This window comes from Zalophus californianus, chromosome 5 (assembly GCF_009762305.2).
Source record: "Zalophus californianus isolate mZalCal1 chromosome 5, mZalCal1.pri.v2, whole genome shotgun sequence".
Taxonomy (NCBI): Eukaryota; Metazoa; Chordata; class Mammalia; order Carnivora; family Otariidae; genus Zalophus; species Zalophus californianus.
Genome location: NC_045599.1, coordinates 123,621,027 through 123,634,237, shown reverse-complemented (window position 1 = coordinate 123,634,237; position 13,211 = coordinate 123,621,027). Strand labels below are relative to the sequence as shown.

Here is a 13,211-nt window from a genome sequence, read left to right as displayed (position 1 = left end):
CAATAGGTATTGCCAAAATGATCTTGATAAAGTCGTGCTTTTCGCCCGTCAGTGAGTAACAATGCTTACTTCTTCAAACTCTTACCAGTGCTAGGCAGTAAAACCTTTTTAGGCTTTGCCAGTTGGACACCACACAGACACACATGCAGACATACAAACTATTATTATAATTTACATTTATTTAATTATTAGTGATATTGTCTAGTTTTTCCTTATTCCCTTTTGGTTACTGATATTTCCTCTTTTGTGAATTACCTATTCATATCATCTGCCGGGTTTTCTACAGGGTTGCTTGTCTGTTTTTGATTGATTTCTAATTTCTAAGAGCTCTTTGTATTTTAGGGGATAGTAACCCTTTGCCATAAGTATTGAAACTATTGTTCCCAGTTTCTTTTTGGGCCAATTATAGCACTAAAATTTTTGCAATGTTCATTTAATCGTTGTACGATCTTTATTGCTTCTAGGTTTCATATCATGCTAAAACAGATTATACAAATATTCTAGTAATTTTAATGATCCTTTTACTTGCATTTATACCTTTGTTCATCTGGAATTTATTTTGTTGAGGGGAGTGAGGCAATAGCAATAATGATAAAAATTAACAATAATTGGATTTTCTATGTATAGGTTCTCATAATCTCATTTAATCCTCATGCCAGTCCTATGAGGTAGGTTCTCTATTCTCATTTTACAGGAAAAGAAACTGAAGCCTAGGTGGGTAAAGTGCCCTGTCCATGTTGATAAGATTATTAAGTGCCAGAGTAGTGATTGGACCCTCAGCAGTCTTAACATCAGAGCCCGGGTGCTTGACTGTTACGGCTTCCTTTTCCCACAAATGTCCAGGTTATTGTTCCAGGGAATAATCTGTCTCTTCTCCAGTGATTCAAAATATTATTTTTTTTAAGATTTTATTTATTTATTTGACAGAGAGAGACAGCGAGAGAGGGAACACAAGCAAGGGGAGTGGAAAAAGGAGAAGCAGGCTTCCCATGGAACAGGGAGCCTGATGCGGGGCTCGATCCCAGGACTCTGGGATCATGACCTAAGTCGGAGGCAGATGCCTAACGACTGAGCCACCCAGGCGCCCCATATTATTGTTAGCATATACTAAATTCCTATGTATTCTTTGGGTCCAGAATATTCCTCAGATCAAGGTTTTCTCTTCCTTTCTTTAGTGTCCCTGACCACTGAGAGACTCAGCTTAAATGCTAGCTGGAGTCACAAGGTCCAGGAATCTTTAACTGAATACTGCTTAAGAAAAAGAAAATGAGCTGTGCATAAGCCAATTCAGCCCCAGAAATAAGGGATGACCTTACACAACTGGTAGAAGCACTTACCCGGGTAGTTTTAGGCAGAGGGGAAGGTGTGCTTGAACCTTCCTTTAGGAGGAAGGGGGTGGTGGATTGGAGTGAAGCCTTACAGGTGGTCCATCTCGTGCTATAATGGCAAGGGCCCTTTGGAAGGGGCCCCCAAAGACAAATAGCAGTGCTCATAAAAAACAAATAAAGATAGATGGATCTGGGAAGTGTGGGGAACATGCAGCCCTTTGTACTGCTGCACAGAACTCTCACACAGGGAGCACACACTCCCAGCACACGACCCCGGATGAACAGCTTCTTTCTTTAAACTAGTATTTGCATATGACGTCATGAGGCACTTAGCCAATTCTGCAACGTTTGGCAACACACCCATGTTCTTGGGAAGCAAATGACTGGTCATGTTGCTTCTCAAGGGGGTTATTTATGGTGAGGAAACTTCCCAGGAATAAATATTTTAGGAATGACCGAACACAAAGTGCTAGTGAAGAAGGGCAGGCTTATATCCGTGGCAAAGTTTGTCTTTTGTTGTGTATGTGGTATTTGCACCGAGGGACATTCGAAAGTGTCTTTGTTTTGCACAGAGACAACATTTGAATGGGAAGTTTCTCTCCAGAGAAGACATGTCAATGAAACACTATGAATTAGGCAATATTTGGCAACAGAAAAAGTGGAAGGGCCTGAAAAGGAATCTGTTTAATAAAATAAAATTGAAAGCAAAGAAGAAAGAATGTGAGAAAATTTGGTACAAATTTTTGTTCATTTACGAGATACTTAACTGGGTAGCAACTATGTGCTGGGATGGTGATGGACAGTGGGGACTGAGATCCAGGCCTGTCCTCAAGCAGCTCATCGTCTGGTTGGGAATGATGGAGATCTGAAAAATAGAAATAAAGAACCGAGTTGGGCTTAGGACTGGGAAGTGTGGGCGAGGCGGGAAGGTGGTTTTGCCTTTCTGAATCCTGCCACTTCATCCTCCCCTGCCTTCCTTTTCCTACTGGACCAAGGGAAGTAGCGATGCTCCTCACGGACAGCTGTAGAGAGAGAGCCTGACGAGAGAGGGAGAGCCTGACGAGAGAGGGAGAGGGCGCTGTGGCCCAGCTGTGGAGGAAGAGGGGCCCCAGTTTGGAGCCCCTAGGTTCCCTGGGAGACCGGGCCGAAGGCGCTCACAGCGCCTCCGGCACTCGGCCCTTGTCCTCCAGGTGCTATAGGAAAGTCTAGCCTGGTCCCGAATGTCATGGATTTGCAGAGTGGGTTGCAGTCTCAGGCGCGGACCCCGCACAGCTATCTGCGCTGCCTCTCCAGGCCATCATCCGGTCCCCGTGGCTTATTTATTTTTTTCTAAGATTTTATTTATTTATTTGAGAGAGAGAGAATGAGAGAGAGAGAGTCAGAGGGAGAAGCCGACTCCCCGCTGAGCAGGGAGCCCAATGCGGGCCTCGATCCCAGGACTCTGGGATCATGACCTGAGCCGAAGGCAGACGCTTAACTAACTGAGCCCCCCAGGTGCCCCATGTCCCCTGTGGTTTAAAGGCTGTGTGTACGCAGCCAGGATGATTTATACCCCTGCCAGGACCCCTCCCAGGGACTCCCAAGTGTGTGTCCGGCTAGGTAGCTCCCTTGGACATCAAATCAGCATCTCATATTGAGCTTGCTACAGTCTAGCCCTCGCTAGAGCCCACAACGTCTGTTCTTCTACTTCCCTATGAAGGGTAATTTCCATTCTACCAAGGGCTCAGGCCATCTTGGGGGCCGTCCGTGATGGCTTCGTCTGTCCCCCCCTGTCACGTCCTGGCCTGCTCTGTCAGATCTCTCCTGAATTCCACCACCATTCCCACTTCCAGTGCCATCACCTCCTTGCCCCTTGCAACACCGGTTCCTGTTGTTCCTTGAATAAGCCCCGCACTCCCCCGCCTCCCCTCAGGGCCTTGGCACAACTCACTCCCTCATCCCCAGGTCCTTCACTGTGCTAGTGAGGAGCTCACCAGCAAAGAGCTGGTACCCTCGGAATAGGGCGCAGGGTAACGAGAGGCTCATTTACAAGGGAGGGGAGGAGGGGGTCCACACGGGCCTTGCGGTCAGTCTCCTGGGCCTTGGAAGCAGCTGGCTCAGAGCCCTTGGTGGCTGTGTTCTTCCCAAAGCATCAGGCTCGGAGACATCAGGAGAACTGTTCATGCAGCGTTTCCCAAAGGCTGACACGCGTGTCTCCGGAAGGTTCTTCCAGCTGCTGACTCTCATTCTGAAGCTAACCTCCTCAGATTCACAACCTGCTGAGTGGGAGGAGGTGGGGAAGGTCGGGACTTCCGGACAAGACTGTCCCGATGCTTCTCGGGGACTCTCCTGTGATCCCCAGACCATAGAAACAAATCCTTTGTAAAGACTCCTCTATTTTTCGATTTTGTTAGGTGACAACTTTTATTCTTTAATTTCTGGTTACCCTTAATTCATAGGTGGCTTCTAACTTGTAGTTTTAAGTTTCTCTGTTCCTATACATTTATTTAAAGTTTGCAACATGTGAGATACTTGATTTACTTAAACTCCAAAATTTGAAGAACACTTTAAGTAGCCCTTTCCTACAGAGAACACGGGGCCCCCTACATCACTCCCCAAGTCATCTGCTTTTCAATTTACAGGATGAGATTTCCTTACAGAGAGGCACCTTGCGCTCCTCAAGATAACTCGGTGTTAGGATAGGATCCTGTACCCACCGACTAGGATTGGAAGGAAGGGTCAGTTGCATGCAGAGAGTCACCCCCTTCATGTTGGCATTTTCCTTTGCCTTGCCTTTGGTTCTGAGCAGAAACGATTTTCTCTCGAATTCATTTTCTCCCTGGCTTCGATACTTCGTTGTAATAGGAGCCTATCTGAAGTTGTAAGTAGAGATTTTAGAGAGGTATGAAGGGCCATGTTTGGCAAAAATGGAAGTAGTGGAAAACGGGCTTAAAGGGCTGTGAGTAAAAGCTGTTGTTTGCAGACTTTTGTTTCTGCTGGCAATTGGGCCCGTGTGTAAGCAGATTTGACTCCCACAGAATAATTTAATGGCTGGTTATAGTCTTTTTCTGTCTTCACTGTTGTTCCCAGTTAGTGGTGGGCAGTGAAAAGGGATGATCTGGTTCACTGTATTTCTGGCTTTTGATGAAGTCCGGGTGGCCAGACAGAGGCAAAATGGACTCTGAATGGTTTCATTGCCTGTCAATGGGGTGAGTCAGACTTTGAAGTAGAAAAGTGAAACTCAGGGCTTCCCTTGACTAACAAACTTAGTATTAAATTAAGAACGAATTAGCCTCCTTGAGGTCATCTAGGTTCACTCTTTGCGCCCTCAGATTGTCCTGTGGTTGAAAAACCCGATGAATCAGTGAAGCTCTTTGACCTGCCTTTTACAACCCGCCTCTAAAGTGAGGAAAACCGGAAACTATCTTGAATAATGAAACACTGCCTATCTCTTTAGGTGGAATATGCTGGGTTTTCCTCAGTGAAATTTTAATGAGGGAGACAGGACAGAGTGAGGGTGACTCCTCTATAAGTAATTCACTCAGATTTAGCTCTTCTGAGACCATGGTCCACTTTTTTATGTTTCACTTCTGTTTCTTTATCTTTCTTTACCAACCTTTGCTTGGTTTGAAGAAATTGGTAGGCCACTTCTCTATTGCCACACGGCCTCTGTGGCAGGCAGCGGTGGGCATTCATGGCTCCGACATCTGGTATCATGCGCTCTTGGCCGGCTGCTGGCTGACCTAGGCTGGCCCCGGGGGGGCAGCCATGGTGACTCAGTGCTGCCTCCCCTGTTGCTCCTTTTCCTCCTGGAGGGTAGCCCAGAAATGCTCTTTTCATGTCAAAGGTGGAAACACAAAAGAGCAAGCAGAATTATACAAGGTCTTTTGATGCCTAGGCTCCAAGTGGGTATATCATGGCTTCTGCCTCAGCAAGTCACCTGGAACAGGGAAATATACTCTTACTTTGGGAGGCAGGGGGGACTCCAAACTCACACGACAAAAGGCATGAATGGAAGAAGGAGAGAAGAATGGGAGCCCTTAATACCATTGTCTACCACAATGGGGTCAAAGACACCTGCTCAGAGCTGAAATTAAATGAAATGTTCCTTCTGTGTAATTTATCTTTTTCAGAAATCCAGAACCTATGGCTCTCTTTTCAGTCTTTCAGACAACATTCCTCTTGGCATTGCTGTCCTTGAGAACATACCAGAGTGAAGGTGAGTAGTGGGAAGAACAGTAAAGAAAAAAAATCACACAGAGGAAAAAAAAAACAAGGTAATTGGTGCTTTGGAGGAAAGTTGCACAAGTCTTTTCTTTGGAAATTACTTGGAATTGGTGAGTAGCAATGGCTTCCCTAATTTTGACTTCTTGATAGCTCATTGTAATAAAGCCACACCTTAACTCTCATTTCCTGGCCAGTGCCCTGGTCATCAGGGCACTGGTGAGTGGATCTAATCCCGCAGAACTTCGTGGTAGATATATTGTGAGTGGCCATCTCCAGAGGAGCTCGGCCTGCACCTTGCTGTGTAGGGTTGAGGTATACCAGACCAGAGTTGGCCACTAGGTTTGAACAAGTTGTGATGTCCTTCAACGACATTCATTGAGAAGCTATTTGCTCTAAGACAATATGCTAGGTACTGAAATGCTGTTTATGGAAAAAAGAAATAGTATTTGTCACTTAGCTACTCTCCCAGTGAGGGTATTTTTCAATAAGTCAACTTTGTAAATAGTGTCAATAAGAACACTTGTAAAATGTTTATAATGACATTGTGTATTACTTTGAACCAGTTTGAAGGTACTCAGGCTTGAGTCTATTGGTTTATAAAGTTTGTGTTGCTTTCACCTGTGTTTAACAAAGCCTTACATTTTCCTCATTCTGAGTTGATTCTTTGCTGTACTTCCTTTGTAACAGAGAGTGTGGGCATATGCTCTCATAATTCTTCTCATAATTCCTTTCCATGGATTCATGAAAGTGATGTTTGCAAGAAATACCCATAGAATTTTTCGGCTTCCCTTAAAACTCTGTGAAAAGATATTTGGAAATAAAAAGGAGATTTTGTTCTGTTAATAGCTCAGTTCTCTGCCTGGTGTTCTTTAAGTCTGGATCTGTTTCTTTTAGGTTCAGGGCACATGAGACGATGCTACTTTTTTGGCTTCTTAAAATTTGTAGTTTGTTGATTACCTTCCATAATCTGGAGCTGAAAGATGGGAAGTAGGACTTCTCATTTATAGCGTGTATAGCCCCCTCCCTATCTATCTTACTTGCTAAATGTGACCCAGCTGGGCTGAGGGGGTGGCCCGTACCGTAGGAAAGTTAGGTCCAGATAGAGCCCCTGATTCTCAGACAGACCCATGCCCCCAGCTCCAGGCTCTCCAGAAAATCCTAGGCATTACTTCCAAGCTTTTAGCACAGCTCACTTCCCTAGTAAAGTGTCATTATCTGACGCAATGACGACTGACTGACTGTGTACCTTCTACGTACAGGACACTCTGTTCTTAGAAGTTCCAGTGAAGAATGTACCCATTCAGCTTCTTTTATTTAGATCATTCGTTGCCTGCTTCTCTCTCCATCAGTCTTTGTTTCTGCTTCCAGTTTTCTCAGCTAAGCATGCCTACTTTGCCAGTAATCCTGTCTTTGTCCTCACACCACTTGGATCTCTTGTCTCAGTGTTTGCTGTATCTGCCAAATACCTGCTAAACCTCCACTCAAAAGAGTGCGGCTCCCACCTGATGATCCAGCCAGGCTCAGGGCTGAGACTCAGATTCAGATGTCCTGGCTTCTCCCGACCAATGAGACAGAGCCCAGACTCACTTTCAGTTAGCGCTGGGCTCATATTTGCTTTAGTCAGAGATCGTGACTATAGCATTTGGTTGTGTTTTCTTCCGTTCTCTTGTGTAAGTACATACAGACCAAGACAGAGATGTAAATAGGCAGGTTTTTTTATAGAAGTGAAAGTATACTAGATATACTGGGAATATTTATGCTGTATATATACCTATTAAACTATATATAGTTTAAAGTATGTATGTTGTATATAGTGTAAATATATATGCTGGGAAATTATACTATAATACGTAAAGATAAAACTATATGCAGGTGAAGTATGTATATTTTAGTATGTATACTTTAATATATACTTTTTAAAACAATACAACATATGAGGAAGGTTTTTACCTTTGATCTCAAATGTTCTTTTAGAAATAACATTCTATTTAATGGCTGTGTGATGTCCCAACTTACAAATGAACTGCAGTTTATTTTTTTAAGTAGTGTTGGGGCCAGATGACAGAGAGCCTGGGTGAAGAAAGTGGGAGGACAGTCTGTGATTAAACCCTGGGCCGTCTGACCACCCACTCCTCACTATAAAAAGAGAGCTGGCCAGGGCCAAGAACCCAGGGTTCTGGTCTAGTTGTGTGCACTTGGGGAAGTCACTGCCCTTTTTTTTAAACTCCATTTCCTCATCTGAAAACTAATGGGGTTGGACTTAAGAATCTGTGAGGTCCCTTAATCTCTCTGACTTTACCTTGACTTTTCTCACTATTTCCCAAGGAAGTCCTCAAAGGAAGTCCTTTGCTTTTGACCAAATTATTTCCGAGTGATGTCTCTCCCAACTACCTGAGTCACTCAACACTCACTGATAGCATATGTCAATACAGAGTTCCTCTTTTACCTAAAGCATCACACGGTAGCTTTCCCAAGCTTCCAGAAATAAAGTCAATTCTGGTAGTTGACTCATTCATTTAGCAAGCAGTCACTGGGTGTCTACACTGTGACAGGTGTGTTATTCGACTTGGTTTCACCGAGCTGAGTTAGTGCCACCCTTGTTTAGCTCACAGTCCTCCGGGAGACAAACCCAGACCAGGCTCTTACAACACGCTGTGATCAGTGCTCAAACAGAGCTTAGAAAAGCAGCCCTGGAGAGAAGGGAATGCCGAGCATGAGGAGAGATGTTAAGTGAGCCATTGCTTGTCGTGCTCTTGAGGACTTGTGGAGATCCTGGGTCTGTGTAATTTGAGGTCAACATCTGCTGTGGGGAAGTGGTGGTGCCAAGTGCTGGGGACAAGAGTCCTTTCAAAGATGTCTCTGCCTCAGCCTCTGCCCTCCAGGAAGTTCTTCATCTAGAGTGTGAGACCGACAGCAACAAATTACTATCCAGACAAAATGGAATGAGGGCCAGGAGAGCCAGGATGATTTTGCAGGCACTTGGCCTTCTCCGTGCTATTGGTTATTATTAGTTATTAAAATTATTTCCTCCTATTCCATAAAGGATCTGCTCTTTCATTTCCCTAAACCTCCTTTTAGTTAACTTTACATTTCCCTAAACCTCCTTTAGTTAACTTACATCTTAGGCTTGGAAGACTCACCCAAACCTCCTGACTGGTTTAAGGAGAGGCTGAATAATGGCTATTGTCTTTAATCAAAGAGTTGAGAAATTTTATTCACAAGGGAGAAGAAAAATCTCTACCCAAATAATAATAGGTAGTGACTACCATGTTTTGGGCTTTGAGTGTTCAGAAATTCCAACTTCATTTAACTTTGTATGAATGGGGTCTGATAAATGATTCACTCTGCCAAAGCTCATTAAGAATCAGAATGCCAAAAAAAACACAAAAAAAACAAAACAGGACTCAGAATGCCAATTGATTAAGTTTCAGTGGGAAATAAAACTGGAAAAATAACTGGTGCTCAGCCTTTTGGTGCAAATTGACCCGGAAAACTAAATTATGCATTTTGAAGTATCATCACAGTGGAGTGCATCAGGTATCTTAAAAGATTATTTCTTCTAAACTCTAGCATATCATAGGGTTCTGAAAGTAACGCATGTTTCTGAAGAACATTTACAAAATACAGAAAAGTATAAAAGTATAAAAAAGTATTAAAAAAAGTATTAAAAAACTCAGCCTCGCCATCCAGAAATAATGAGTAGTAACATTATAGTTTTACTTCCCTTTATAGCTTTCTTAAAAATAACCTGAGTACTTTAAAAAATATAAAATGGAATGCACAGTCTAGTGTGGTTTTTTTTTTAAGTGTATGGGAAAGGTCGAGAAAAAACATATGATTTAAACTTGGCAAGGGAGAGAGAATGAGTTGGTAGGATGATGGGTTCTCAATTTCTGTATCATTTGAACATTTTGATCATGATCACGTATATGTAAAAAATTTTTTTTAATTGAGGGGAAATTCACATAACATAAAATTAATCATCTTATGGTTAAAATGAACAAATCAATGACATTTGGTACATTCAAAATATGCAACAAGCACTTCTGTGTACTTCCAAAACATTTTTATCACCCCAAAAGGAAACCCTGTAATCATGAAGCACTTCTTCCCAATTGTTCCCCTCCTCAGCCCCCAGCAATCACCAATCTTCTTTATCCCTCTATGGATTTACCTATTCTGAGCCCCTGTATCTCTCCAGCTGGGGTCCTTCCTTGAGCTAAGAACATCATCACAATTATTTTATTTCACACTAAGTGCCTTGCTGGTCTCATCCACAGACTTCAGTAAATTCTCGCCAGAGGTCTTTTAAGTTTAGTGCATTGAGATATAAGCAATCGCGTCTAGAGATAGGGTATGCTCCCACGTTATAGTTATTTAGTAAACTATGCAGAAAACTCATTTTCGATTTCCAGAAATACAAAGTTTATAGCCAAGAGTCCTCTTTATATAGCCTTACTAGAAATTTCTAAACCAGTTAGATCATCCAATAAAGTATCCTTTTGTTTTGTTTTACTGTTTATCAATTTATTAATAACAATACACGGTGTATTGTTGAGCAAGTCATTTCATTTACCTAGGCCTTAATTTCTTTATCTACCAAGTGATTTCTAAATTCCCTTGCAGACTTGCAAGATGTCTGATTCTAAGACGCACACGTGAGCATTATTTTCCAAAACTAAACAGTGGTGATATTGACCAGTTTATTATCTGTGACTATTCAATTGTGTTCCTATTAAATGTTATTTCATATCTTGTTTTTGGTCTTTCAGTCTTGTCTGAACCTTTGCCATGGGCCCCTGAATCCCTGAGAGTTTTTATCAATTCTACACATCAGTGTTTGCATTTACAGTGGAGTGTCCACAACCTTGCTCATCATCAGGAATTAAAAATGGTTTTTCAGATAGAAATCAGTAGAATTAAAACATCAAATGTCATCTGGGTGGTAAGTATTTTTTTTTTTTTGGCTCAACATTTAAAAATCCTTTTCTGACACCATGATTTTTCTTTTATAACATCCACAAAGATCCCAATATAGAAACATTTTAGCAACTCAAAACGGTTTTCCGAAACAATTACATTTCTGTGTTTTTATGGGACCAAGAAACATGACAGCTTTGGTTCAGTACGTTGGATGAGATGTGTTAAGGAAATAGATCATTTCCTCATTTCTGCTCTATCCCCTAAGTAGGCTACTGGGTCTGTCCTAGATTCCAAAAATCCACGAACACCAACCTTATTTTTTCTCTTCCCTCTTTCTTCCCTGTCCACCAGACATTTTCCTAAATAAGATATAATTGTTTGGCAATGTTCTTCTTGCTGGTGTGGCTTCCTGTCCGTTTCTTACCTTGTATTTCATACTGTGCTGAAATACAAGGAAGGTTGCATCTAAGCATTGTGTGTTCTGTCCAGCAAAGAGGTTCTTCCTGGACCCACCATGTTGGGGAGTAAATTAAGACGTCCTTTGTTGCCTCACTGTGGCTTTTTCTACAGCAAATTAAATAATGAAAATCCTTCATTTCACAATCATTTTGCCTTGGAATTCTTTGGTATAGATTTTTCACTTGTCTTGGTTCAAACCATGGTTGTGTCCCGTTAGTTGATGCTTCTCCATCTCATGCACTGAGACGCTGTGGTGGCTTCTTTCAATTTCCATCTTATGGTCTGGGGAACCTTAATAATCTACCCACACATCATGTTCATTCATTATCACGGGATGTTGAAGGACAACACTGTGGAATGTTTTCTCATTGAAGGGGAACAGAGAATTTGTCTGGTGTGAAGGGAAACACGGGGATGTGTCACTGCTGGGGACCTCCATTTGTTCAACCAAAGACCACCTTTCTCTCAGGCACTGGAAGCGTGGGCAAGGGATTCAGAATGGTTAGTTCCTTTAGTAAAGTATAAATGCTACTCATTTTGAAGTCTCCAGTTACTTTCCATATTCATGATTGCATTTGAGATCTGAGTGAGAGGCCTAAAGTAAGTATAACTCTGACTCTGTCAGTTTAGGATTGATGCCAGATCTACCATTCCACTCAGCCAAGAGTCGTTTGCCACAGTGAGAGTTGTTTAGTGTTCTGATTTTAAGCAATAGCATTGCTCATGTACAGCTGTTCACTTTCCACCATCAGCACATCTGCCCACTACTGGAACTCATACTAATCATTTTCTACTTTCATATGTATATATATATATATATATATATATATATATATATATAATATGTATTTTTTTTAAGAGAAGAGAGAGAGAAAGAGAGAATACATGCAGGTGAGCAGGGGTGGGGCAGAGGGAGAGAGAGAATCCCAAGCAGGCTATGTGCCCAGTGTGGAGCCTGATGCAGGGCTCAACTTGAGCTGAAATCAAGAGTCAGACACTTAACCAACTGAGCCACCCAGGTGCCCCCATATTTTGATATTTTTGATGGATGCACTCACTGGTTGTTGATTTGGACCCAATAAAATATTGCACAAAGGTCATATTGAGGCTAGTTGTCTAAGAAAAAGAAGTTTGAGGAAAATGCTGGAAGAATTCATGAAAAACTAGTACTTAACACCATTAGCAGAAGTAACGCTAACCCTACACCAAGTGGATCCCATTGTTTATTTTTCTAACAGGCAGTTGTTCGTATCTGTTTTCACCTTTGATTCGTGTAAGGGTTCTTTTTTCAGGGTAGAGCAGCCTGTGAAACCTGCTTCTGTAACCTATGAAGGCTCGAGATCTTTGAGACTAGAGTTTTGCCTTGTCCAGTGTATTGTCCCCATATCACCTGGCCCAGCCTGACTGGGGAGAGCAGAAACGCAAGGCACAGAGAGGTGGGTTGTGCTAGTCAAGGTCGCCAACCAGGATGGTATCCTCCTTCACCCACATACCCAGACAGGGGTGACGGCCACAGGTCATCAGTGGCCATGCCTCCCAGAACAGATGATACCACGAGCAGCCCTTGTCTGACCCTCCCAGGTCTAAAGTCAAGGAGAGACGTGAGATCCCCCTCCAGTTAAGGGGAAGAAAGCCAGCCAAGGGGGACTGCTTCTGTCTAGAGCACAATGTCCCTTTCACAAGGCAGTTCCCCATAATGCAAGGCTGACAGCGCACTTTCATGCATGCTGAGAAGGGGCAGCTTTCAGGACTCCTGCCTCGGATGATCATGTGCCTAAACAAGCCAAGGAGGAGCATCCTGGTCCAAGTGCTTGCAGCCAGGCTGGGGACCCTGAGCCACCTCCCAGGCAGTGCAGGCCACGCAGAGGCCTGCTGGCAGCCACCCGCCTACCTGCCTGCCCGCACCACGTGGCCTCACCTGGGCCCGGTTCTGCCCTCGGCCTCTCCAGCCACTTGCTTTCTCATCCTGTCAGTGGCCGAAGGAGGCCAGGAGCCGAGTCTGCCAGGGATCTGTGCTCGCCTCAGGAATGAATCAGTGACCTCACTTGGACTTCTGTAGAGATGGATGTGCCAACTTCTTATGACTTACTAGTGTCTGCCAAATGAAACTTGCCACTTCAGTGAATGAAAACAGCCCAAACATAATTCATCACATTAAAAAAAAATCACTGAATTGATGCATTCAAGGAAAGTTTTATCTCCTCCATGACAAGGCTGTGAACAGCACAAAGCACAAGTTTGTAGTTAGACAGAATCCACACGAGTAGTGTCTGAGAAAAATAGAGCCCGCTGCCT

The 13,211-nt window shown here is 43.1% G+C and overlaps 1 protein-coding gene across 5 annotated transcripts in view; it reads left to right on the top strand.

The window, feature by feature from the left end:
* The window catches only part of OSMR (oncostatin M receptor), a 49,473-nt gene that overhangs the window by 7,884 nt on the left and 28,378 nt on the right, over window positions 1–13,211 (top strand). For 4 of the 5 annotated variants that reach the window (XM_027604672.1, XM_027604670.1, XM_027604671.1 and 1 more), the window contains exons 2-3: window positions 5,441–5,526; window positions 10,307–10,479. In XM_027604672.1, coding sequence (XP_027460473.1) covers window positions 5,454–5,526; window positions 10,307–10,479 — 246 coding nt within the window. In that variant the 5' untranslated portion in view covers window positions 5,441–5,453. Of the gene's footprint in view, window positions 1–5,440; window positions 5,527–10,306; window positions 10,480–13,211 lie in introns of those variants that run through there. The other variant, XM_027604673.1, reaches the window with a different exon arrangement.